At 45.0% G+C, this 24444-nt stretch overlaps 1 protein-coding gene across 14 annotated transcripts in view; it reads left to right on the top strand.

Annotated features, from left to right (window-relative positions):
- The window catches only part of tusc3 (tumor suppressor candidate 3), a 716082-nt gene that overhangs the window by 618222 nt on the left and 73416 nt on the right, over positions 1–24444 (top strand). For all 14 annotated transcript variants that reach the window (XM_070862659.1, XM_070862743.1, XM_070862752.1 and 11 more), the window contains one exon: positions 13903–13993. In XM_070862659.1, coding sequence (XP_070718760.1) covers positions 13903–13993 — 91 coding nt within the window. The remainder of the gene's footprint in view (positions 1–13902; positions 13994–24444) is intronic.

The raw sequence follows: 24444 nt of genomic DNA, 5'->3' as shown, positions 1-24444 counted from the left end.
TGGCCCGCTCCCAAACCCACACGCTGTGCAATGTGAAAATTCCAGCCATGGTATAATATAAGAATCTGAAAAGTGCAGCTTCTGTCATCCTGAAGTATTCTGGAGTTACTTGGCTTACATGGGTCAGAGAGAGGGAACGAGTGACCGTAGCACGATTATTGTGCTGCACAGTGGCGCTTCCTTTGGCTGGCCAGTATGCTTCTTCTCAGTGCTTACTGGCTAGCCAAAGGAACTGCAGGACCATCTGAGGACCAGGATAGTGGGAATTCCTGCCTTATTTAGAGTGGGCAGAGGTACTGCCTTCAACAGGCTATTAAATCCACAATGTAAGTCCAGGCCTGGCATATCTCGATCTCGGCCTAATTTGCATCTTTTCCTGTGGACTCCTGCTGAACTCCTGGCAGGAATGACCTGGAGGACCCACGCTATTTTGGTTTATGATATTTCGTAAAGTTTCATCGTACTTAATATCAAGAACTGAGGGCTAGAACCTCCACATTTTTTGCATGCTTAACGCCCACTTAATGCCCATTTTACCGCTGAAATGACGTATAACGCCCATATATCGGCTATTTTGGCACAAAATGGAAACTGGCGGGCATTTTTAGGAAACTTATCGCCGAGCGTTACTTTCCCCATGTGCTTAACGGCGGCAAAAAATATTACCGCCTGGCCACTTTTTTTGGGCGGAATCATCAGAATGGATGAAATCATCGCCCATAATATCGCCCAGCGTTACTTCCTGAACGGAATTAGCGTCGAGATTCAATAATACCGTCCGCCCACTTTTTTTTGTCGTAAAGAGCACATTTAGCGAAACTAACGCCCAGGAGATCGCCCACCATCACTTTCACCACCTCGCACACATGTCACCCACAATATCGCTCACCCAAAAAAACGCCCAGAAGAATTGGGACTGTTCTGAATGAACGCCAGCGGTGTGGCTGACATTTTTAAAATCGCAGGTCGCTTCATTCAAAAGGCTGCGTCAACTTCAGGGGAGTTTGCATTGACTCTGGAGTTCTTCTCAGGTGAAGTGAACATCTCAACAGACATATTTTCAGACTCTGGACTATTGGGGCTTTACTCCAGGTATATTTTAGTGAGGAATTATTGCTTTTGATCAATCGCTATTATACTTTCAATACAATGGGGCCACCAAACAATAACTGTGCTTCAGCAGCGCTTCAGATGTCTTGACCACTCAGGAGGGGAGCTACAATACAACCCTGAGCAAGTAGGTAAATTTGTGGTTGTGTGCTCGATGCTGCACAACCTGGCTATCATGAGGGGCCAAGAATTGCCAGAAGGCACTGATGCTCCACCTCATGAGAGAGAGGAAGAGGACGACAAGGGACTGGACGCTGACCTAAGGCCAGACAATCAGGCTGGCTATGCAACCATGCCCACTACCACCTCCAGACTGCAGGAAAGGGCCCGTGGTGGCTACATAGCTGCAAGACTCTTACGTAAGGAGCTGAGATCTGAACGATTTGCCTGAAAGAGCATTGATGTGAGTGACAACGCTGACACACTGCTGTGTGTGTGCAGCTCAGACATCAATGGTGCCCATCACCTTGGTGCCAGTTAAAGTTTACTTTGATTGATGTTAAGTTGTATTTAACCCGTTCATGTTAAAGAATCACCAGTGTGTATCGGTGCAACTATCTGAGACAATGTGCAACAAGGTTATGTTCAATAAAAAAAAAAATTATGCCAACATTGATTTGAAATCATAAGTATGACAGGCAATAACACCCAACCCCCGCCCACACTCCACTTTTCCACCATTGACATCAATCAAATGTTCAACATGTCCAGCAACACAGAATACAAAGGCAAAGCAGGAGGGTGGTCCCCAGCCCCGTACAATAGAACAAATTGCATACACCCAGATGGAGATATAACACAGCCATCACCTGCGGACATGCACCTCACTTTCCTTCCCCCCTCCCCTTCTTCTCCCCAACTCTACCCCTATCCCTGCTCGCTCCACGGTGCCTGGCGGAGGAGCTCCTCAGGCGGTGCTTCATTGGGGGGGATGAAGGCAGATGCGGCCATCGCACGGGTACGGGAGCGGGGGGTGCCGAAGGGGCAACATTCTCTGATGCAGAAGCAGTATTTTGGTCCTTGCTCTCATCTGTCGTTTACAATGGTGGTGCAGAACCTAGGGGTGGAGTGCTGCGCTCGGGGACCACTGGGAGGCCTGTGCCAGCAGTGTTCCTGGCTATCCAGGGCCTCCGCCATCCGCGGAATTTACTCAGTCATGGTGGCCAGCTGTTGGGATATGCCCCCCAATGCTTCGATGAGCTGGTCACCAATGTCTACAGTCTTCCTGGACAACTGTACCATCTCTCCGCTGTCATGTGGCACTCGTGGAACAAACCTGCCGCGTCCATGAGACCTCCGCGGGGTCGGCACTGTCCTGGGGACAGATGGGGTGCCCTGTAGCGAGGTGCTTTGGGCAGGTACCTCCAGAGTGGAGGCGGGAATAACCGGAGGACCAGTAGATGGCCTTGGGGTGGAATGGCTTCTGGAGTGTGGTGATACAGGTTCCTCGAAGTCCGCGCTCTCATCCATGGAGAACAGACCCAGTGGATTGACGGGCGAGAATCGGAGCTCCTCAGCACCAGATGTTGGATCGTCAGGCGAGTCTGGCCCCGCGCCCCCACCTTCTGGTCTCTATGGACTTGCCTGGGGATGCGCTGCTGGCTGAGCTGCAAAACACAAATTAGGTTATTAGAGGAGTAGGGGGTGCTAGAGTCACAAGGTCAGTCCAGTGCTACACACAGCATATGCACGACAAAAGCACCACCGCTCTCAAAATCATCACAGACATCACATTTCATGTCCATCAACACATTTGCATTGCAATGATTTTCATTAGGCCATCAGCATTTCTATGACAATTTTAGAAATCATCTATCATATATGATTGTTCGGAAATGAGTGGGTGTGGCATCTATTGACTTCACACCACGCAATGGTGTAAGCTTTACTCGTGGCATCACTTCAGAGTCTGCAGATGCATCCATGGCTGTCCGAGGGTACATCCCCACGAGTGCGAGCACCTGCCCCTCCATCTCAGTGATGTCGTTGGGGACTGGTGGCCCCCACCCATTCGCCTCTGGACGGACCTCATCGTCGATAGCTTCTTCTGTAAAAGGTGACAGGACGACATGGCATGAGATCATTGTCACAGAGACTGATACAACACATAACCGACAGATGTAATCATGATTATTATGAAAATTATCATTCTTTACCTAAAGACGTACACCGTGACCGCAGGCTTTGAGTAAAACATTCCCGGTGAAAGTGAAAGACCTCACATCTGCTGATAGTCACTCATGACTGTTACAAATCAAATTATATAAATACTTAAGTACATGTAAATCAATGTAATACTTATTCTTGCGGTTCCATCGTTTGCGGCATTGGTTGCCCTCACAAACCTCGTTGGTCGCCGACGAAGATCACCTCTGCTATCGCAGTCCATATCCTCTGGTAAGCCTTTGGTGTGGGCTTCCCACACCATCCCTGTGTCGAATCACCCAGCATAACTCGACCTCCTGCAGGAGGGAGGCATTTGCCTCATCCGAGAACCTCTTGGCTCTTTTGCGCCCTCCAATGTGCTCTCTCCAACGTCAGTCTCCACAGCGTGCTGTGCTGCCTCCTCCTCTCTCTCCATTATAGGCTAAATTCGGGCAAATATATGGCAGGTAACAGCTAATTTTTATTTGACTACTTGCTGTAAAGCTCTAAAGTCTCCCTCCTTCCTCCCAAAGCAGCCACACCACACCCAGACACGCCTTCAGTCCCTCTGATCTCCCTCTCTCTGTGTCTCCTCTTCTGCGCATGTTAAGATGACCCTTGACCTCCTGGATTGCAGGAGTCAAGCGTTGCCATGTCGTTGCTAAGGACGGCCACACTTTACGGCAGAAGGTCAAAAAAGTTTAACGCTACCGCTCATTTCATACCACTCGCGGTAACGCCCATTTTCAAAAATGGTGACTAGGTGCTTTGAGAATGGGCGAGAAGCCGGCAATCTGAAAACCCTTTTTACTGTCCACGCCGGAAATAACGCCTATTTTTGGGTAATAAGCACAAAAGTGGAGGTTCTAGCCCTTAGTCATTACAAAGCTCCGTTTCAGACTTGCCATCAATCCTTCCTGGGTCTCTGTAAACACCTCTTTCACCACCTCTGACACAACCTGAAAATCCTATGCAGCTTTCTGAATGCCGTTAGCTTTTAATGTGAGCTTTTCTGGATTTCATTTTCATATATTACTAGAGTAAATAGTGCTCAGGCATGATCAGCTGTATCGTAAGCCCTAAATGGGCGACAACAGCAAAAATGATGCCAGTGATGGAGAGCTGGAGTTTAATTCGTAGCTGGGAAAACTATCAAGATGGTGACAGAAATGGCCAGTTTATAGCAATTAAGATACTATCTTTATAATCTTAGCTTCATGTCTCAGGACCGTCACAGTAATCAAAGATACTAACTCTGATCAGTTGGTAATTTTTAGCCAGGTTTCTTGATAGGCAAGTTGCAATATTACATCTAACTATTGAGGGATGACACATGACCACCTGCACCAAATGTGGTTTCCAATAGTTAAGATTGGAATGGCATTGGCAGCAAAGTAGTGGAATAATTTGTGCTGAGTATTGCTGTTGTCCTTGCTGACAGCATGGAGGTAAGAACATGAGATTAAAAAAAGGGGAAAAAGAAACATATAAGTTCTAAAAAAAATAAAGTAATCTGAATATTTCCAGTGATAGCTAAGCATTCATGGTGTAATTACACCAGCTATTCATTAGAATCATAGAATCATAGAAATTTACAGCACGGAACAAGGCCATTTCAGCACATCAAGAGGCTATCCAGCTTAATCCCACTTTCCAGCTCTAGGCCCATAGCCCTGCAGGTTACGGCACTTCAAGTGCACATCCAAGTACTTTTTAAATGTGGTGAGGGTTTCTGCCTCTACCACCCTATCAGGCAGTGAATTCCAGACCCTCCACAACCCTCTGGGTGAAGACATTTCCCCTCAAATCCCCTCTAAACCTTCTACCAATTACTTTAAATTTATGCCCCCTGGTTGTTGACTCCTCTGCTAAGGGAAATAGGACCTTTCTATCCACTATGTCTAGGCCCCTCATAATTTTATAACCTCAATGAGGTCTCCCCTCAGCCTCTTCTGTTCTAAGGAAAACAAACCCAGCCTATCTAATCTGTCCTCATAGCTTAGATTCTGCATTCTCGGCTACATCCTTGTAAATCTCCTTGATACCCTCTCCAGTGCAATCACATCCTTCCTATTATGCGGTGACCAGAACTGCCGCAGTGCTCTAGCTGTGGCCTAACCAGTGTTTTATACAATTCAAGCATAATCCCCCTCCCCCCCACCCCACCCCACCCGCCCGCTCTTGTATTCTATGCCTCGGTTAATAAAGGCAAACATTCTGTATGCTTCTTAACCACCTTATCTACCTGGACTGCTACCTTCAGGGATCTGTGGACATGCACTCCAAGGTCTCTTTGTTCCTCTACACTTTTCAATGTCCTACTATTTAATGTGTATTCCCTTTTCTTGCTAGCCCTCCCCAAATGCATTACCTCACTCTTCTCTGAATTAAATTCTATTTGCCACTGTTCTGTCCACCTGACCAGTTGATTGATATCTTCCTTCAGTCTATAGCTTTCTTCTTCGTTCTCAACCACACAGCCGATTGTATTATCATTTGCAAACTTCTTAATCATTCCCCCTATATTCAAATCTAGATCATTGATGTATATCACAAAAAGCAAGGGACCTAGTACTGAGCCCTGCCGAACCCCACTGGAAACAGCCTGCCAGTCACAAAAACACCCATCAACCATTACCCTCTGCTTCCTGCTTTTGGGCCAGTTTTAGATCCAACTTGCCACTTTGCCCTGGATCCCATGAGCTTTTACTTGTGTGACCAATCTGTCAAGTGGGACCTTATCAAGTTAGTCAGACACGACCTTCCCTTAACAAATCCGTGCTGACTGTCCTTGATTAATCCGTGTCTTTTTAAATGAAGATTTATCCTGTCCTTCAGAAATTTTCCCACCACCGAGGGTTAGGCTGACTGGCCTGTAATTACTCAGTCTATCCCTTTCTTCCTTCTTAAACAATTGGAATAGTTAAACTTGTAATAAAATAAAAGATTGGACTAAATTAGCTGCTGTATGTTACAAATATGTATAATTATGTTAAATAACTGATGTTTGAAACAGTGCCTGTGCAGTAAAAATCAGTTTACAGCAAAGGTTGAGTTGCAGTAAAATAACAGCACAACAGTTCAGTTGATAACCTGAATAATAAGAATGTTACCAGACTTTGTCTGAGGTCAGCTAGTACAGCAAGGGTAATAGTAAACTTTCACAAAACATTTAGGGCAAAAAAGCTTGTAGCAGACGTGTGTTGTAAGGGTAATTTTTAACATTTAATTTTGTTGAGGCTACTAGGTTAATGCTGAAGTTGTTTATTCTGTACTGGATTATTCACTTGCTTATTTGTGCTTCATGATTCCATACTTATAGTTAACAACAGTGGACAAGAATAAAATTGCAAAAGAATCCATAATATTAAGCAACTTTTTAAGTGGCAATGAAGCAAAATATAAAACTTGAAAGCTGATCCATCAGCCAGCTGTATACCTAAGAAGTATTGCACAAAAAGCAGACCTTATAATACCGTGCCTTGTGGCCAGTGCTTGTTCTGGGTTTTTTTCAAACAATTTCTCTCTTTTTTTAATTACACCATGTGCCATAATTGATAGCAGCATCCTGGTTAAATTGAAGTATCCAACATGGCTTGAGGACCTGACTGTAATATCTTTTCAGTTATCTGCTGGAAGCAAAGATTTTTTTTACAATATTACCTGTTGTATGATGCAATGTTTTATTATAAACATATTTGCAGAGTAATGAAACAATGCATTCCAAAGTATAGTTTTAATGGGGAAGCTCACAGTAATGACCACATCAGAAAGGACTAAGACACATTACTGTTGATATTGATGAAGAAAATATGACATATAAAAAAAAAGTTTTAAATACATTTATAATATTTTAATTGCATGTCCATTATTTTCATTATATGCACTCTGCAGTTTAAATGTGTCTCTGTATGTTTTGTAACGTAAAGTTGGTGGTGTATTTCTTCCAATTACATTGTAACATGGAATGTCAAATTACTGAATCTGTCAGCTGTGGGTTTACCTTTTAGGGCATAGCACACAACCCCACAAGCAGAGTCATTTGCATAACATTTTGTTCCAAATGATTGTCTCACTCAGGAGTTACCTAGAATTTATTTTTATTGAGAAGCTCAGATGAAGGGTCAAGGCCAATTTATTAGCACCATCAAGGTTAAAAGGAATAGGACAGAAGAGAAAACAATTCAAAAGTTGTTGTCTGGAGAATACCAGTGCTGAGCTATTGGCCAAAATTTTGTGATGCTGATGACGACGTACGCTTAAAAAGCCTCACAAGTTCCGGGGTTCTGCATGCACTATGCACGTGCGCAAACCTGGAACTTGTGATCTGTCAAGGTTTGCCTCTGAGGAAAGATTGAATAAATTAGGCCTCTCCTCTCCGGAGTCTAAATAAATAGGCAATTTACTTGTACTTCTTGCAATTTAGTATACTATATTCACTGCTCACGATGTGGTCTCCTCTACATTGGGGAGACCAAATGCAGATTGGGTGACTGCTTTGCAGAACACCATTCAGTCCTAACATGACCCCAAGTTTCCGATCGCCATTCACTTTAATTCTCCACTCTATTCCCACTCTGACCTCTCTGTCCTCGGCCTCTTACACTGTTCCAATGAAGCTCATTGTAAGCTTGAGGAACAGCACCTCATCTTTTGATTAGGCACTTTACAGCCTTCTGGACTCGACATCGAATTCAACAATATAGACCATAATAAAAACAGAAAATGCTGGAAATCTCAGCATGTCAAGCAGCATTGGTGGAGAGAAAAACAGAGTTAACGTTTCAGTTCGATAACCCTTTGTCAGAACTAGCGAATGTTCGAAAACAGCAGATTCTTAAGGAGCACTAAAAGGGGAAGGGGAAGAAAGAACAAAAGGGAAGATCTGTATTAGGGTGGAAGGCAGGAGAGATTAGAGAGACAAAAGGGATGATGGGCGTACTTGAAATTGTAATGGCAGAACATAGAAAGAGGTTACTCTAGATAGGGTATGAATGGCAGAATAATTACCAGCTGCCATTGGAGACAGAGAGAAAAAAATTACATACGACAGGGGTGTGGGGGAGTGGGGGGGGAGCCAAATGTGGGCAGAGGTTATGGTCTGAAATTGTTGAACTCGATGTTGAGTCCAGAAGGCTGTAAATTGCCTAAATAAAGATGAGGTGCTGTTCCTCGAGCTTGCATTGAGCTTCATTGGAACAATATAAGAGGCTGAGGACGGAGATATCGGAGTGGGAGTGGAGCGGCGAATTAAAGTGACAGGCGACCAGAAGCTCAGGGTCATGCTTACATACTTAATGGAGGTGTTCTGCAAAGCGGTCATCCAATCTGCATTTGGTCTCCCCAGTGTAGAGGAGACTACATCGTGAGCAGTGGATACAGTATACAGTACAAGTAAATTGTTGTTTCACTTGGAAGGAGTATTTGGGGCCCTTGATAGTGGGAAGGGAGGAGGCAAAAGGGCATCTCCTACGCTTGCACGGGAAGGTGCCATGGGAAGGGGAGGGGATGCTGGGGGTGACTTAAGAATCTGTTCTTTTCGAACATTCGCCAGTTCTGACGAAGGTCATCAACCTGAAACATTAACTCTGTTTTTCTCTCCACAGATGCTGCCTGACCTACTGAGATTTCCAGCATTTTCTGTTTTTATTTCAGATTCCAACATCCGCAGTATTTCGCTTTTCAATAAAGACCATAACCCAATGTATTGTTTTATAAATACATTAAGAGCAAAAGAATAACTAGAGAAAGAGTGGGGCCTATTAGAGACTATAAAGGAAATCTGAGTGTGGAGGCAGAAGACATGGGTAGGATTCTTAATGAATACTTTGCATCCGTTTTCACAAAAGAGAGGGGCAATGCAGACTTTGCAATGAGGGAGCAGGAATGCGAAATGTTAGACAAGATAAATATAGTGCAAGAGGAAGTATTAAGGGCCTTAGCAGCTTTGAAAGTGGATAAATCCCCAAGCCCGGATGAAATGTATCTAAGGCTGGTATAGAAGCACAAGAGGAAATAGCAGAGGCTCTGATGAGTATTTTCCAATCCTCTCTGGCTACAGGTGTGGTGCCAGAGAACTGGAGGACTGCTAATGTTGTACCTTTGTTTAAAAAGGGAGAAAGGGATAGACCGAATAATTACTGGCCAGTCAGCCTAACTTCGGTGGTGGGAAGATTATTGGACAGAATTCTGAAGGACAAAATAAATCTTCATTTGGAAAGAAATGGAGTAATCTAGGACAGTCAGCATGGATTTGTCAACGGAAGGTCATGTCTGACTAACTTGATTGAATTTTCTGAGGAGGTAGCCAGGAGGTTTGATGAGGGCAGTGCATATCTTGTATCCAGTGGGATTCCGTGGGGCTCAGTGCTGGGTCTCTTGCTTTTTGTGGTATATATCAATGACTTGGACTTAAATGTTGGGGGTATGATTAGGAAGTTTGAAGATGACACTAAAATAGGTTGTGTGGTTGATAATGAAGAAGAAAGCTGCAGACTGAAAGAAGACATCAATATACTGGTCAGGTGGGCAGAACAGTGGCAAATGGAATTCAATCCAGAGAAGTGTGAGGTAATGGATTTGGGGAGGTCTAACAAGGCAAGGGAATACACATTAAATGGTACAATACTGAAAAGTGTAGTGGAACAAAGGGACCTTGGAGTGCAGGTCCACAGATCCCTGAAGGTAGCAGGCCAGGTAGATAAAGTGGTTAAGAAGGCCTATGGAATACTTGCCTTTATTTGCCAAGGCATGGAATACAAGAGCTTGAACTGTATCAAATGCTAGTTAGGCCACAGCTAGAGTACTACATGCAGTTCTGGTCACCGCATTACAGGAAGGATGTGATTGCATTGGAGAGGATACAGAGGAGATTTACGAGGATGTTGTCTGGAGTGGAGAATTTTGACTATGAGGAAAGATTGAAGATGTTGGGTCTATTTTTTTTGGAACAGAAGAGGCTAAGGGGAGACCCGATTGAGGTGTATACAATTATGAGGGGCCTGGATAGAGTGGATAGGAAGGATCTGTTTCCATTGGCAGAGGCGTCAACAACCAGGGGCATAGATTTTAAGTAATTGTGGGGAGGATTAGAAGAGATATGAGGGAAAATTCCTTCACCGAGATAGTGGTGGGGTCTGGAACTCACTGCTTGAATGGATGGTAGAGGCAGAAACCTCACCACATTTAAAATATACTTGGATGTGCACTTAAAGTGCCGTAACCTACAGGGCTACGGGCCAAGAGCTGGAAAATGGGATTAGGCTGGATAGCACTTGGTTGACCAGCACGGACACGATGGGCTGAAATGGCCTCCTTCAGTGCTGTAAATTTCTATGATTCTATAACCTCTGCTCCTATTTTTTCAAATGGCAGCTGTTAGTGATTCTGGTATTCACATTTACACCTGTTTTAAACCCATCTTTTGCTTCTTTACTTGCCCCATTACCATCTCCTTTTGCATTGTACAATCATACCTTTTGTCATTTAATCACTCCTGCCTTCCACCCTATTACAGACCTTACCTTTTGTCCTTTCCTCCCTTTCCCTTTCCCTGCCCCTGCACTTGCTTAAAATTTATTACAACTCTATAACTTTTTTCCAGTTCTGATGAAAGGTCATCAACCTGAAACCTTCACTCTGTTTCTCTCTCTACAGATGCTGCCTGACCTGCTGAATATTCCCAGCATTTTCTGTTTTTATTTCAGATTTTCAGCATCTGCAGTATTTTGATTTTGAATCACAAAATCAGTGTTACCTGTTTGCCCTCACTGGTCTCTGTCCCTTCTATTTTTATTATTTTACCTTTTACTGTTGCTTCATTCTATGCTATATACCCTAGTTTAGATATTGAAACTTTTTCCTTTATAAATCATCAAAGCACTCTTTAATTTTAGCCTGGAGCTTGGGGAGAATTTTAACTTCTTGACCCACCGAGAGCTGTGGTCGGAATCTGATAGTGCCCCTGTGGAGTACATTGTGGCATTTTAACTCCATTGCATGTGTCTAATGTTACTGACGGGATCTCCGCCCGGAAGTTAGCCTGATTGATAGGCGTGGCTTCCAGTCGAACGGGGAACACTGGCGAAGGGGCCGCAGGGCCAAGTAGGTCCAATCCCTGACTCCGGGGTGGTAGACGAGGGGGATGGGGAGCCTATCCCCAACCCCAGTGAGGGGGAGGGGGGGTCTGATCCCAGCCCCGGGGGGTGATTCCATCTCCAACCCCAGGGGATTTGAATGAGAGTTTTTTAAGATGGGGGAGCTAGGAGGTGGGGAAGAAGCACCCCTGCTCCTCCTGGCCCACAACGAGTGGTTCCTGGGGCTGTCCTTGCCTCTCTGCAGCAGCTGGGATTCCCGAGGCCTGGGAACGCCAGCTGGCCGCAGTAAAACCTGCACAGCAGATTAAAGTTGAAGCTTTCAAACTACTTAACATATTTAAAGTGGGAGTGGGTTGGCTACCCGTCCCTTGTCCCGCCTGAGTAAAAGCTGGAAGTCAGCGAGTTGGAGTTGGCTTCCTGACACGCTTCCAATTTTTGCCCATTTACCACCCCCCCCCCTCCCCCCCCCACCCCCGCTCTCACTCCCACTCTCTCATCTATGTTAAAATTTCCCCCCTTCCTGCATTGTCTTTCCGGGTCATACAAATTATGCTCATTAGAGCAGAGAAGGTTAAGGGGAGATTTAATTGTGGAATTCAGTCATGAATGGTTTTGATCGAGTAAATAGGGAGAAACAGAGAGAGGACACAGATTTAAGATATTTGGCAAAAGAACCAGAGGTGTGATGAATAATGTTTTTTATGCAGCAAGTTCTGGATCTGGAAAGCACTGCCTGAAAGGGTGCTGGAAGCATATTCAGTAGTAACTTTCAAAAGGGAACTGGATAATTACTTGAAGAGGAGAATATTGCAGGGCTATATGGAAAGAGCAGGAGAATAGAAGTAATTGGGTAGCTCTTTAAAAGAGCCAGCACAGGCATGATGAGCAAGTGGCCTCCTGTGCTGTATGATTCCAGGGGTGAAATTCCCCTGATGTGCGCTATCCGTTAGTGACTCCGGGAGGCGTAACAGTGTTTTCGGCCGGTGGGGGCAACTGCTACCAGCTCCCGCAAAATTGCGCCCCCTTCGTGCCTCGTGATGGCCCATTTCCTCCCCACGGCAAAAATTGGGCAGCGCCTTGTGAGGCTGCCACAGGTGATGTCAGCACTAGCCTTGCGGGTTGTGAACCGAGCTGCACACCAATCGTGGGGCGGGAGTTAAAGGAGAGAAACGCTGTGCCACGTGCCAGCATTTTTTTCCCGACTCATAGGACGGGCCATTGTCCATCGATGTCGCGGGTTCCAGGTAGAGATCGTGCAGCCCAGCACTCCGTTTTGGTGCTGGGCTGTAACCATGGCACTCGCATCCCTGGTGGCCCATCAAAAGGCCTGCAGAGCTCGCAGTGTCCCTCCCCTTTAACGGAATGAAAGGGGTGTTGAAACGCATTAGCACTACACGTAGAGGCCATGTAGTACTCTGCGATGCGCCTGTGTAGCATCCCTGATCCCACCCCGCGAGGAAGTGGAGCGCGCGACATTGCGCTTCACTTCTCGTGAGAGACGGTAAGCCCAATTTTGCTTCCGGGGCGGGTCTTCTGCACCGAGCGCAGAATGTCTGGCTTCGGAAGGGTTACCACACGCAACCGGCCCCCGTGATTCTATAAATGTGCAATCAAGCAATCATGTAGCAGACTACACCTGTCAGATTGTAACCATGACACCCTTTACTACTCATGTTTCAGTACAAATGAGCAAGCGCACCTGGAGAAGCTCTTGGAACAATTACCACTCATGTAGTATGGAGTGATTTCCTACGGGGTTTTATTGACTAACCCCAGAAAATGGCATGGGATTCCCAGTACACGAAGAGGACTGTAAAAGATTTTCTTAAGGCATTGACAGTTCTCTACCTCTCCATCTCCCTCTCCTCCTTTAATATCCTCCATAAAATCCATCTCTTTGACAAGGCTTTTGGTCAGCCTTCTTAATATCTCATTGGCTCAGCAATTATAAAATAGCATGTCTTCCGACTCTCCATTTGCTTATGGGAGATTTGCTAGTTAGTGTGTGTATAGATCTTTGTTATGACAGTTTAGTGGGAATTGTGTACTGCATCTGAGCCTTACATACTTGATATGGGAACACTGGATACTGAAATCAGGAATAACATTGCTCACCTTGATGAGCATAAAATTATTGTTCCCCTGCCAGACTCCCCCCCTCCCCACCAACCCCAAAGAAATGTTTGTGTTTTGGATGAAGGAGCTGAAACATCTCCAAATTTGCAGCAAAACAATTGCAAGCCTTTTTTCCTCATACATTAGAAATTTCCATAACTCCGATTGAAGTGATGCCACACATACTTCCAAACAGGTAGTTATAGCTACATTGTAAGTTACAAATGCCTTTGCCACCATCTCAACTCATTTGAAAAGCACTCTTTAACATTGAATCTTCCACAGCATTGCAAATGCTACAGTTAGTTGAAATGGCGTAAAGCTGCCCAAGAAAACCAGCAGTGTTGTTAGCAAGTGGCACATGAATGAGCTCTTTTGAAGTTGCACTGAGTTACTATGATTAATTCTGATGTGTTCCTCTGTTTGTTTCCTACAGTAATCTGCCTGGTGGGATTAGGCTTGGTGGTTTTTTTCTTCAGTTTGCTGCTGTCAATATTCCGCTCCAAATATCATGGGTATCCCTACAGGTAGGCATGGTCATATCTTCTAATCTCAATCTGCTGTCTTTGAGACATAAAGTAGTTACTGTTAACGATGAGTAAGCACAACACACATTATTCATACTTGTAAAGAAGCTGTCATTCCTCAATTATTTGTAAGCAATTCTATTCAACAAAGCAACAGAATTCCAAATAGAAGATGACACAGTGGAAATATGACGAATCCTTTGTCTAATGAGAGATTCTTGATACATTTCAAAATGTTTCTATCTGAAATTCACAGTGTTGTAAAAGATTTTTTATTTTTTGGGTGAAGCTGAACAGTTTTTTTGCAGGCTAGAGATAAATTATTGGAAAGCATTGGAGGCAGATTTTACTTGTAGCGCTGGGACATAAAGGATCATCTGAGAACCTCAGGATAGAGGGTAACCAGGCAGGGGATTGTACATGTGTAATGGTGACTGTCCAATTTTCCATTCATTTAAATGAATGGACTGAAAATCAATGGTGCTCCATTAAATGGGGATAATGAATAATGACCTGGTAGGAACCGAGAACCTGGTAGGATGCCGACCTTTACTCTTGGCACTGCATGCTGATACTCCATTTCGCCCTAGTTTGTCCATTTTATCATTTCCATCTCCGTCCTTCACTATCTTTTCTCTGTCCCAATCAGGACAGAAAGATTTCAGGAAAACTTTAACAAATCAATATTCTCATTTCACAAATGCTGAATTGAGATCCAGAAGCTTATGCTTCTGATCTTATACTGAGTGATCTTAAATGGAGTGCAATGAAACAAAGTGTTAAATTGGTAATTTGGGTAGAATGGGCGTTTCTGGTAAGTACTGGGTGAGTCTGGGTGAGTATTAGCTGTAAAAAGTGAAATTTAGTTTAACATTTTGAATTTAATTTAGAACTTTAAAAACTGTAGTTAAAATAAACTTCCTGTCAGTGGCAATTAACTGTCACTCAGCTGTGATCTTCACCGTGCGTCAAATTCAAGAGACATGCAGGGAACAACACCAACGCCTGTACATGGCCTTCTTTGACCTCACAAAGGCTTTCGACACTGTCAACCGTGAGGGATTATGGAGCGTACACCTCAAATTCGGCTGCCCTCAAAAGTTTGTCACCATCCTCCGCCTGCTTCACAATGACATGCAAGCCAAGATCCTGACCAATGGATCCACCACAGATCCAATTCACGTATGGACCAGGGTCAAGCAAGGCCGTGTCATCGCACCAAGGCTCTTCTCAATCTTCCTTGCTCCAATGCTCCATCTCACCCTCAGTAAGCTCCCTGCTGGAGTGGAACTAATCTACAGAATAAATGGGAAACTGTTCAACCTCCGTCACCTCCAGTCCAGAACTAAGGTCATCCCATCCTCTGACATTGAATTACAGTATGCAGACGACGCTTGCATCTGCGCACACTCAGAGGCCGAACTCCAAACCATCGTCAACACCTTCACTGAAGCGTATGAGAGCATGGCCTTACACTAAGCATCTGTAAGACTAAGGTCCTCCACCAACCTGCCTCTGCCACACAGCACTGCTCCCTGATTATCAAAATCCATGATGAGACCTTGAACAACGTGGATCATTTTCCATGCCTTAGGAGCCTACTGTCAACAAGGGCAGATGTCGATGACGAAGTTCAACACCGCCTTCAGTGTGCCAGTGCAGCCTTCGATCGCCTGAGGAAGAGAGTGTTTGAAGGCCAAGACCTCAAACCCAGACACCAAGCTCTTGGGGCTAGACTTTCCACTTCACTTCGCCCATCTAAGGCCCATCTATCGCCCAAAACGGACTTCTATCACCCATTTTGACTAAAAAGTGGAAACTAGGTCCAAAACATCACCGGAAAAACAGGTGCCCAAGTTTCCACTCTGATCGCCGAAATGATCGCCCACACAAGGCACATCCCAAGTTTCAGCACCTAGCATGCACTTCACTGGGCCGATGCATGGCCAAAAGAGTGCTGAGAAATAGTTGCTTTTACTGGGCTTAACAGAAGGAAATGGGCACTACGGACGCCAATTTGAAGATCGGAGGAAGGGTGGAGGCAACAGAAAAGAAGGAGCTAAATAGTTGCTAGAGCTAGAGAGTTAATTTAAAAATAATTCTACTCGGAATATTAGAACAGGGTATATAAAGTAGGTACTATCAAGTTATTTTGGAAATAGGTTTTATATATTGACATTATTTTGGAAATAGCTTTTACATAATGAAATTATTTACTGATATTTTTGGGGCCGATTAAACTGACTGGTATACAACATAGAGAGTACAGAGAGTGCAGAGTACAGTGATTAGAGAGTATAGAGTAGTGAGATTATATTAAATTAGTGAAATTAATTATTGATAGTGATATGAGGCCTATGATTTCCCTGCCATTAATTGCAACCGCTCACACACTGATTACTGAAAGGATCAATCGACGAGATGGCAGAGTAATGCGTAGACAGAGACGAAGACAGAGGAGGAGACCGTACAGCCAACAAAGGTACTAGGAAAAGCAATCTTACCTGAACTTGTCTGAAAATGCTTGTCTTAGGAGGATGCGATTCCGGAAGGAGGTCATCGATGAGATATGCCAACTCATCAATGATGATCTGTAGCTTTCCAGCGCCATCAGAACCTCACTGTCCGTTGAGGTGAAGGTTACTGCTGCCCTAGTCTTCTATGCATCGAGATCTTTTCAGGCTTTAGCTGCTAACATCTGCCATATATCTTAACACGCTACACACTGCTGCATTCGACAGGTGACTGAAGCCCTTTATGCTTGCAAGATGGACTTCATAAGCTTCCAATGACCAGGGAGGCACAGACCGAGAGGGCTTTGGGATTCTACAGGATATTACAGTTCCCCAAGGTACATCACCCTGAAAGCACTCTTAAAAAATGCAGCGGTGTTTCGTAACAGAAAGGGGTTCCACTCCCAAAATGTACAGCTTGTTGTCGACAACAATAAAACAATTCTGACAGTAAATGCTATATTTCCTGGCAGCATCCATGATGTGCACATCCCCCGTGAAAGTGCTATCCCTGACCTGTTTGTCAATCAGCCAGAAGGTCACAGTTGGATGCTAGGGGATAAAGGATATGGTCTTGCCAGTTGGCTAATGACCCCTTTGTGTAATCCCGTCACTGAAGCACAGAAACGATATAATGAAAGTCACATAGCGACTCGCAACATCGTTGAAAAGACAATTGGAGTCCTAAAGCAGCGCTTCAGATGCCTGGATCATTTTGGAGGCAGCCTACAGTACCACCCTGACCAGGTCACTGAGTTTATTGTGGTTGTTGCATGCTGCATAACCTAGCTATAAGAAGAGGACAAGTAATGCCAGATCGGGCTGCAGGTCCACCTCCAGAAGGAGGGGAGACAGAAAAACCAGCCGGCGAGGATAAGAGGAGGAAGAGGAGGAAGAGGACGCAGGCGAGGATATAGGGGAGCGCAATCAGCCTGGCGATCTAGCACCGGGACCACCACCCCCTCCCGAAGATCAGTAGCCAGGGGCAGTTACACGGCCGCTATGCTTTTGCGTCAGCAGCTCATTAATGAACACTTTGTGTGAACTATCATTGTGGATTTTCAAATGTTCATTTACAGTTAGGGTTAATCAAAAGTTTCATTTGTGTGGTGTTTTCATTGTTGTCTTGCCTGTACTGGCCTATCATCGGCATTAATGCTTACTTTAAGTAAAGTTTAAGGAAAGTACTGCTACAGTAAAAGAACAAATAAGGATGAACAACTGTAAATTTGTTAACTAATGTAACTAAGATAGAAAGCACAAAAAAAATTGTTGAACTAAAGATTTTTTTTTATTAACAAAAAACTATTTTTAAAAAACTAACACCTTCCCTCCACCCACCACCAACAACCCACTCCCCAACCAACCCATCCTTCCCTTCAAATCCCAATGAACATTGAGCACAACGATAACGATAACAATTTTCAAGCAACAACAAAAAATAATGCAACAATTCAACAATTAAACAATGATAAACAAACCCCCCCACCCTACCTGTGGCCACGTTTACCTCCAGGTCCTTTCCCGCCCCTTGTTCTTACCCCACCCGCCTGTTTTGGTCTACGCTGACCGACACAAAGACGTTGTGCAGTGTGGGACAGCAAGACTTCCTGCCGTGGTGGAGGTGAAAGAGAGGAAGTTGAAGCCTGAGGCTCCACTTCTGAGTCCGGAGGAACTGTGTCCTCTGTACTCGCTTGTGTGCTCGGGGTCTCGCTGTGAGCTGACATGACACCTTGGGTGCAGCGCCGTGTGCAGCCATCAACGCATGCCAAAGGGCATTGGTTGCGGCGGTTTGCTCACGAATTGCCGCCAACGTCTCCCATGCTGTCTGTGTTTGCACGGAAGACCAGTTGGAGAAGTTCATGCTGAACTCGCTCCAGGTTACTGGAAACTGATTCCAGTTCTCGGAGACCTGGCTCCAGTTTGCGGAGATACCCGCAAAACCCTGGATAAGGTCATGACCGATTTCGACCATCTCCCTGCACAGGGATATCAAGCTCTTCATCTGGCCCTCCATGGTTGGAGATTGCCCACCTCGCTGACCCGACCTTCGTGGATTGGCATTGGCAAAAGTTTACGCCTTAGCGTCACTACCTGTACAGTCCTTGGTCCCGGTGCCTCATCCATCTCAATTGAAATGGCCGCAGGTTGTTCCCCCGACAAAAACTAGATCGTCCTCTTCCCCCTCCTCCTCCTCCTCCTCCAACACATCCTTCTCCTGCTCTTCCTCCACATTTGAAAGGTGTTCCGCCTCTTCCTCCTGCGAGTAGTTGACGTTCCAACAGGAGTTGTAGATTCTAACGACACTTGACCTTAAAAAGATAAATGACATTTCTAAATATTTCTAAACATTTAAAGACAACTTATGAGGACATTAATGGTGCTCATTATTATTAAACATACATATCAATACATACCAATTTTTCAATAACCCATTAAATATGAATAATTTTCAATAATCCATATGCACAATGGTTCACCAGGGCTGACATGACCTCATTCGTGAATCAAGATTACCACAAAAGTATATATCATAAAGCAATATCATTGCAGGACATTACATGTGTAACTAAGATATTTTAAAGATGTATTTGATAATGATAGATACATTGCACAATTCCCATTACTCACGAGACTCGAGGGTGGGTTCGGCCACATCACGGGTTGTGACCGAAAGGCTGTCAGGCCATACAACTGCACTAAGACTTCCCTGCTCCTATACTCAAATCCCCTAGCTATGAAGGCCAACATGCCATTTGCCTTCTTCACCGCCTGCTGTACCTGCATGCCAGCTTTCAATGACTGATGTACCGTGACACCCAGGACTTGTTGCACCTCCCATTTTCCTAATCTGCTGCCATTCAGATAATATTCTAGCTTCATGTTTTTGCCACCAAAGTGGATAACCTCACATTTATCCACATTATACTGCATCTGCCATGCATTTGCCCACTCATCTAACCTTCATCTAAATCATTGATGTATATTGTAAATAGCTGGGGTCCCAGCACTGAGCCCTGCGGCACCCCACTAGTCACTGCCTGCCATTCTGAAAAGGACCCATTTATCCCTACTCTCTGCTTCCTATCTGCCAACCAGTTCTCTATCCACATCTATACATTACCCCCAATACCATGTGCTTTAATTTTGCACACCAATCTCTTGTGTGGGATCTTATCAAAAGCCTTTTGAAAGTCCAAATACACCACATCCACTGGTTCTCCCTTGTCCACTCTACAGGTTACATCTTCAAAAATTTCCAGAAGATTTGTCAAGTATGATTTCCCTTTCATAAATCCATGCTGACTTAGACCGATCCTGTCACTGCTTTCCAAATGCGCTGCTATTTCATCTTTAATAATTGATTCCAACATTTTCCCCACTACTGATGTCAGGCTAATCGGTCTATAATTCCCCGTTTTCTCTCTCCCTCCTTTTTTAAAAAGTGGTGTTACATTAGCTATCTTCCAATCCATAGGAACTAATCCAGAGTTGATAGACTGTTGGAAAATGATCACCAATGCATCCACTATTTCTAGGACCACTTCCTTAAGTACTCTGGGATGCAGACTATCAGGTCCTGGGAATTTATCAGCCTTCAATCCCGTCAATTTCCTTAACACAATTTCCTGACCAATAAGGATTTCCTTCAGTTCCTCCTTCTCGTCAGACCCTCGGTCCCCTAGTATTTCCAGGAGGTTATTCGTGTCTTCCTTAGTGAAGACAGAACCAAAGTATTTGTTCAATTGGTCTGCCATTTCTTTGTTTCCCATTATACATTCACCTGATTCTGACTGCAAGGGACCTACGTTTGTCTTCACTAATCTTTTTCTCTTCACATATCTATAGAAGCTTATGCAGTCAGTTTTTATGTTCCCAGCAAGCTTCCCCTCACACTCTATTTTGCCCCTCCTAATTAAACCCTTTGTCCTTCTCTGCTGAATTCTAAATTCCTCCCAGTCCTCAGGTTTGCTTCTTTTTCTGGCCAATTTATATGCCTCTTCCTTGGATTTAACACTATCCCTAATTTCCCTTGTTAGCCACGGTTGAGCCACCTTCCCCATTTTATTTTTTACTCCAGACAGGGATATACAATTGTTGAAGTTCAATCATGTGATCTTTAAATATTTCCCATTGCCTATCCACCGTCAACCCTTTAAGTATCATTCACCAGTCTATTCTAGCCAATTCACATCTCATACCATCGAAGTTACCTTTCCTTAAGTTCAGGACCTTAGTCTCTGAATTAACTGTGTCACTCTCCATCTTAATAAAGAATTCTACCATATTATGGTCTCTCGTCCCCAAGGCGCCTCACACAACAAGATTGCTAATTAGTCCTTTTTCATTACACATCACCCAGTCAAGAATGGCCAGCCCTCTAGTTGGTTCCTCGACATATTGGTCAAGAAAACCATCCCTAATACACGCCAGGAAATCCTCCTCCACCATATCACTACCAGTTTAGTTAGCTCAATCTGTATGTAGATTAAAGTCGCCCATGATAAATGCTGTACCTTTATTGCAAGCATCCCTAATTTCTTGTTTGATGCTGTCCCCAACCTCACTACTACTGTTTGGTGGTCTACACACAACTGCCACTAGTGTTTTCTGCCCTCTTGCATTCCACAGCTCTACCCATACAAATTCCACATCATCCAAGCTAATGTCCTTCGTTACTATTGTGTTAATTTCCTCTTTAACCAGCAATGCTACCGCACCTCCTTTTCTTTTCTGTCTATCCTTCCTGAAGGTTGAGTATGCCTGGATGTTGAGTTCACAGCCTTGCTCACCCTGGAACCATGTCTCCGTAATCCCAATTATATCATATTCGTTAATAGCTGCCTGAGCAGTTAATTCGTCTACCTTATTACGAATACTCCTCGCATTGAGGCACAGAGCCTTCAGGCTTGTCTTTTTAACATACTTTGTCCCTTTTGAATTTTGCTGTAATGTGGCCTTTTTGATTTTTGCTTTGAGTTTCTCTGCCCTCCACTTTTACTTTTTTTCTTTCTATCTTTTGCATCTGCCCCCATTTTACTTCCCTCTGTCTCCCTGCATAGATTCCCATCCCCCTGTCATATTAGTTTAACTGCTCCCCAACAGCACTAGCAAACACTCCACCTAGGACATTGGTTCCGGTCCTGCCCAGGTGCAGACCATCCGGTTTGTACTGGTCCAATCTCCTCCAGAACCGATTCCAATGTCCCAGGAATTTGAATCCCTCCCTCCTGTACCACTCCTCAAGCCACGTATTCATCTAAACTATCATGCTATTCCTACTCTGACTAGCACATGGCACTGGTAGCAATCCTGATATTACTACCTTTGAGGTCCTACTTTTTAATTTAACTCCTAGCTCTCTAAACTCAGCTTGCAGGACCTCATCCTACTTTTTACCTATATCGTTGGTACCTATATGTACCACAACAGCTGACTGTTCACCCTCCCCTTCCAGAATGCATGGCAGCTGCTCCGAGACATCCTTGACTCTTCCACCAGGGAGGCAACATACCATCCTGGAGTCTCGTTTGCGGCCGCAGAAACGCCTATCTATTCCCCTTACAATAGAATCCCCTATCACTATAGCTCTCCCACTCTTTTTCCTGCCCTCCTGTGCAGCAGAGCCACCCCTGGTGCCATGAACTTGGCTGCTGCTGCCTTCCCCTGATGAGTCATCTCCCTTAACAACACACAAGGCGGTGTATCTGTTTTGCAGGGAGATGCCCGCAGGGGATCCCTGCACTACCTTCCTTCCACTGCTCTTCCTGATGGTCACCCATTCCCTATCTGCCTGAGTAACCTTTACCTGCGGTGTGACCACCTCACTAAACGTGCTATTCACGACATCCACAGCATCACGGATGCTCCAGAGTGAATCCATGCACAGCTCCAGTGCCACAATGCGGTCTGTCAGGAGCTGCAGCTGGTTGCACTTCCCGCACATGTAGTCGTCAGGGACACTGGAAGCGTCCCTGTCTTCCCACATAGAACAGGAGGAGCAAGACATGGGTCTGGGCTCTTCTGCCATGACTCAACCCTTAAATTACTTAATTTGGCAACAATGACAAGGTTTCTTACTGCTAAGAACAAGAAGAAAGATAAATGAAATCTACTCACCACTCAACCAGCCAATCACTTACCCTCTTGTCTCTGACATCACCCTTCGATTACTTTTTACTTCTTTCTTGCTTCTGATCCTGTTGCAGCTAGCTGCCCCAATGCCTGCCGCTGATACCCGGACTCCCACTGGGCCTTTATAGGCCTCTCCTCACTCCACCTCTGGCTGCTGCTCCAATGCCTGCCCTTTTATGGCACTGATCCAGTGCACGCACTTCATTGGATGCCGATGTCACCACATCGGCAATCTCGGCCCAGATTCTCCCCAAATGCACGGGGTAGAGGTTTCCCCTGCCCACCCTGTGTTAAATCAGCCCACCTGCCGCTCACGGTTCAGGAACGCCTCGTTGGCTTCCTCGCTAAAGGACTCAGCCCTTTTATGTTGAATTTCACCTTCCATTCAAATATAGAGTTGAATATATTTTTAATTATATTATACAATATATTGTATGTTGTATGTTGTATATTATGGTTATATATTAGTCCTAAAAAATATTTAAAACAGAAAAAGAATGGATACTTAACAAAAAGAAATTTTTCCAATCACGAACACTGGACGAGCTATTCCTCCCTTCCTTCCTCTCTCTCTCTGACCCTCCATGTGCTTCTCAGCATGTGTGATGACCCCTGACCTCTCAAAACGTGGCAAAGAAAATCAACCACAAAAAAAATCCCACACATGTGCACAATAGCATTGCTAGGGAAGCTTTTTTAAAATTTCTGTTTCAGGTGGGCGGTCGTGAGATCACCGAAAAATTACATCGCCATTTGACATCGCCGGGGTAAGGCCGAGTGGAAAATCGCGAAAAAAAATGGACGCTGTGCCGGCGATCAGCAAGGCCGAGACGTCCCACATCGTTGGGACATCGCGCATTTTTTTGGGTGATGGCCCCCTTGTGGAAAGTCTAGCCCATGGTCTACAGAGCAGTAGTGATATCCGCCCTCCTATATGGCTCAGAGACATGGGCTATGTAGAGTAGGCACCTCAAAACACTGGAGAGGTACCACCAATGCTGCCTCCGCAAGATCCTGCAAATCCATTGGCAGGATAAGCACACCAGCGTCAGTGTTCTCACTCAGGCCAACATCCCAGCCTTGAAGCATTGACCATGCTTGATCATCTCCGATGGATGGGCCACATCGTTCGCATGCCCGATGCAAACTCCTAAAACAAGCGCTCTACTCGAAGCTCCGACATGGCAAGTGAGCCCCAGGCATGCAGAGGAAATGCTTCAAGGACACCATCAAAGCCTGCTTGAAAAAGTGCAACATCCCCACTGACACCTGGGAATCCCTGGCCCAAGACCACTCAAAGTGGATGAGTAGCATCCGGGAAGGCGCCAAACACCTCGAGTCTCTTTGCCGTGAGCAAGCGGAGGCCAAGCGCAAACAGTAGAAGGAGTGCACGACAACCGAAGCACCCCACCCACCCATCCCTTCAAACAAAGTCCCTTAACCTGTGACAGAGACTGTAGGTCCCGCATCAGACCAGGCGTTCATTGCCACCAGTGACAATACGAAGCAAATCTCTCTGCACACAAGTGCTGCTACAAGTACTGTGAACAAAGTGATGTTGTTTTCAAATCGCAGCATACAGGGCAGGTCACACATGCCTGCAGCTGCACGTCCGCAGATGTCTCAGAGTCCACTGTCAAGGGTGATGAATGCAAGGCCATTAACACCTTGTTGGCGCTGCGGGGACGATCATCGTTTCCATTCATGCCGATTCAAAGGGTATGTTTGCAAAGGCTGTGGAACAATAGGACACTTCCAACGTATGTGCAGGCAAGCTGCTAATCCTGCTAAACCTGCAAACCA

This window comes from Pristiophorus japonicus, chromosome 2 (genome assembly GCF_044704955.1).
Source record: "Pristiophorus japonicus isolate sPriJap1 chromosome 2, sPriJap1.hap1, whole genome shotgun sequence".
NCBI classification, from domain to species: domain Eukaryota; kingdom Metazoa; phylum Chordata; class Chondrichthyes; family Pristiophoridae; genus Pristiophorus; species Pristiophorus japonicus.
This window is presented reverse-complemented; position numbering and strand designations above follow the sequence as displayed.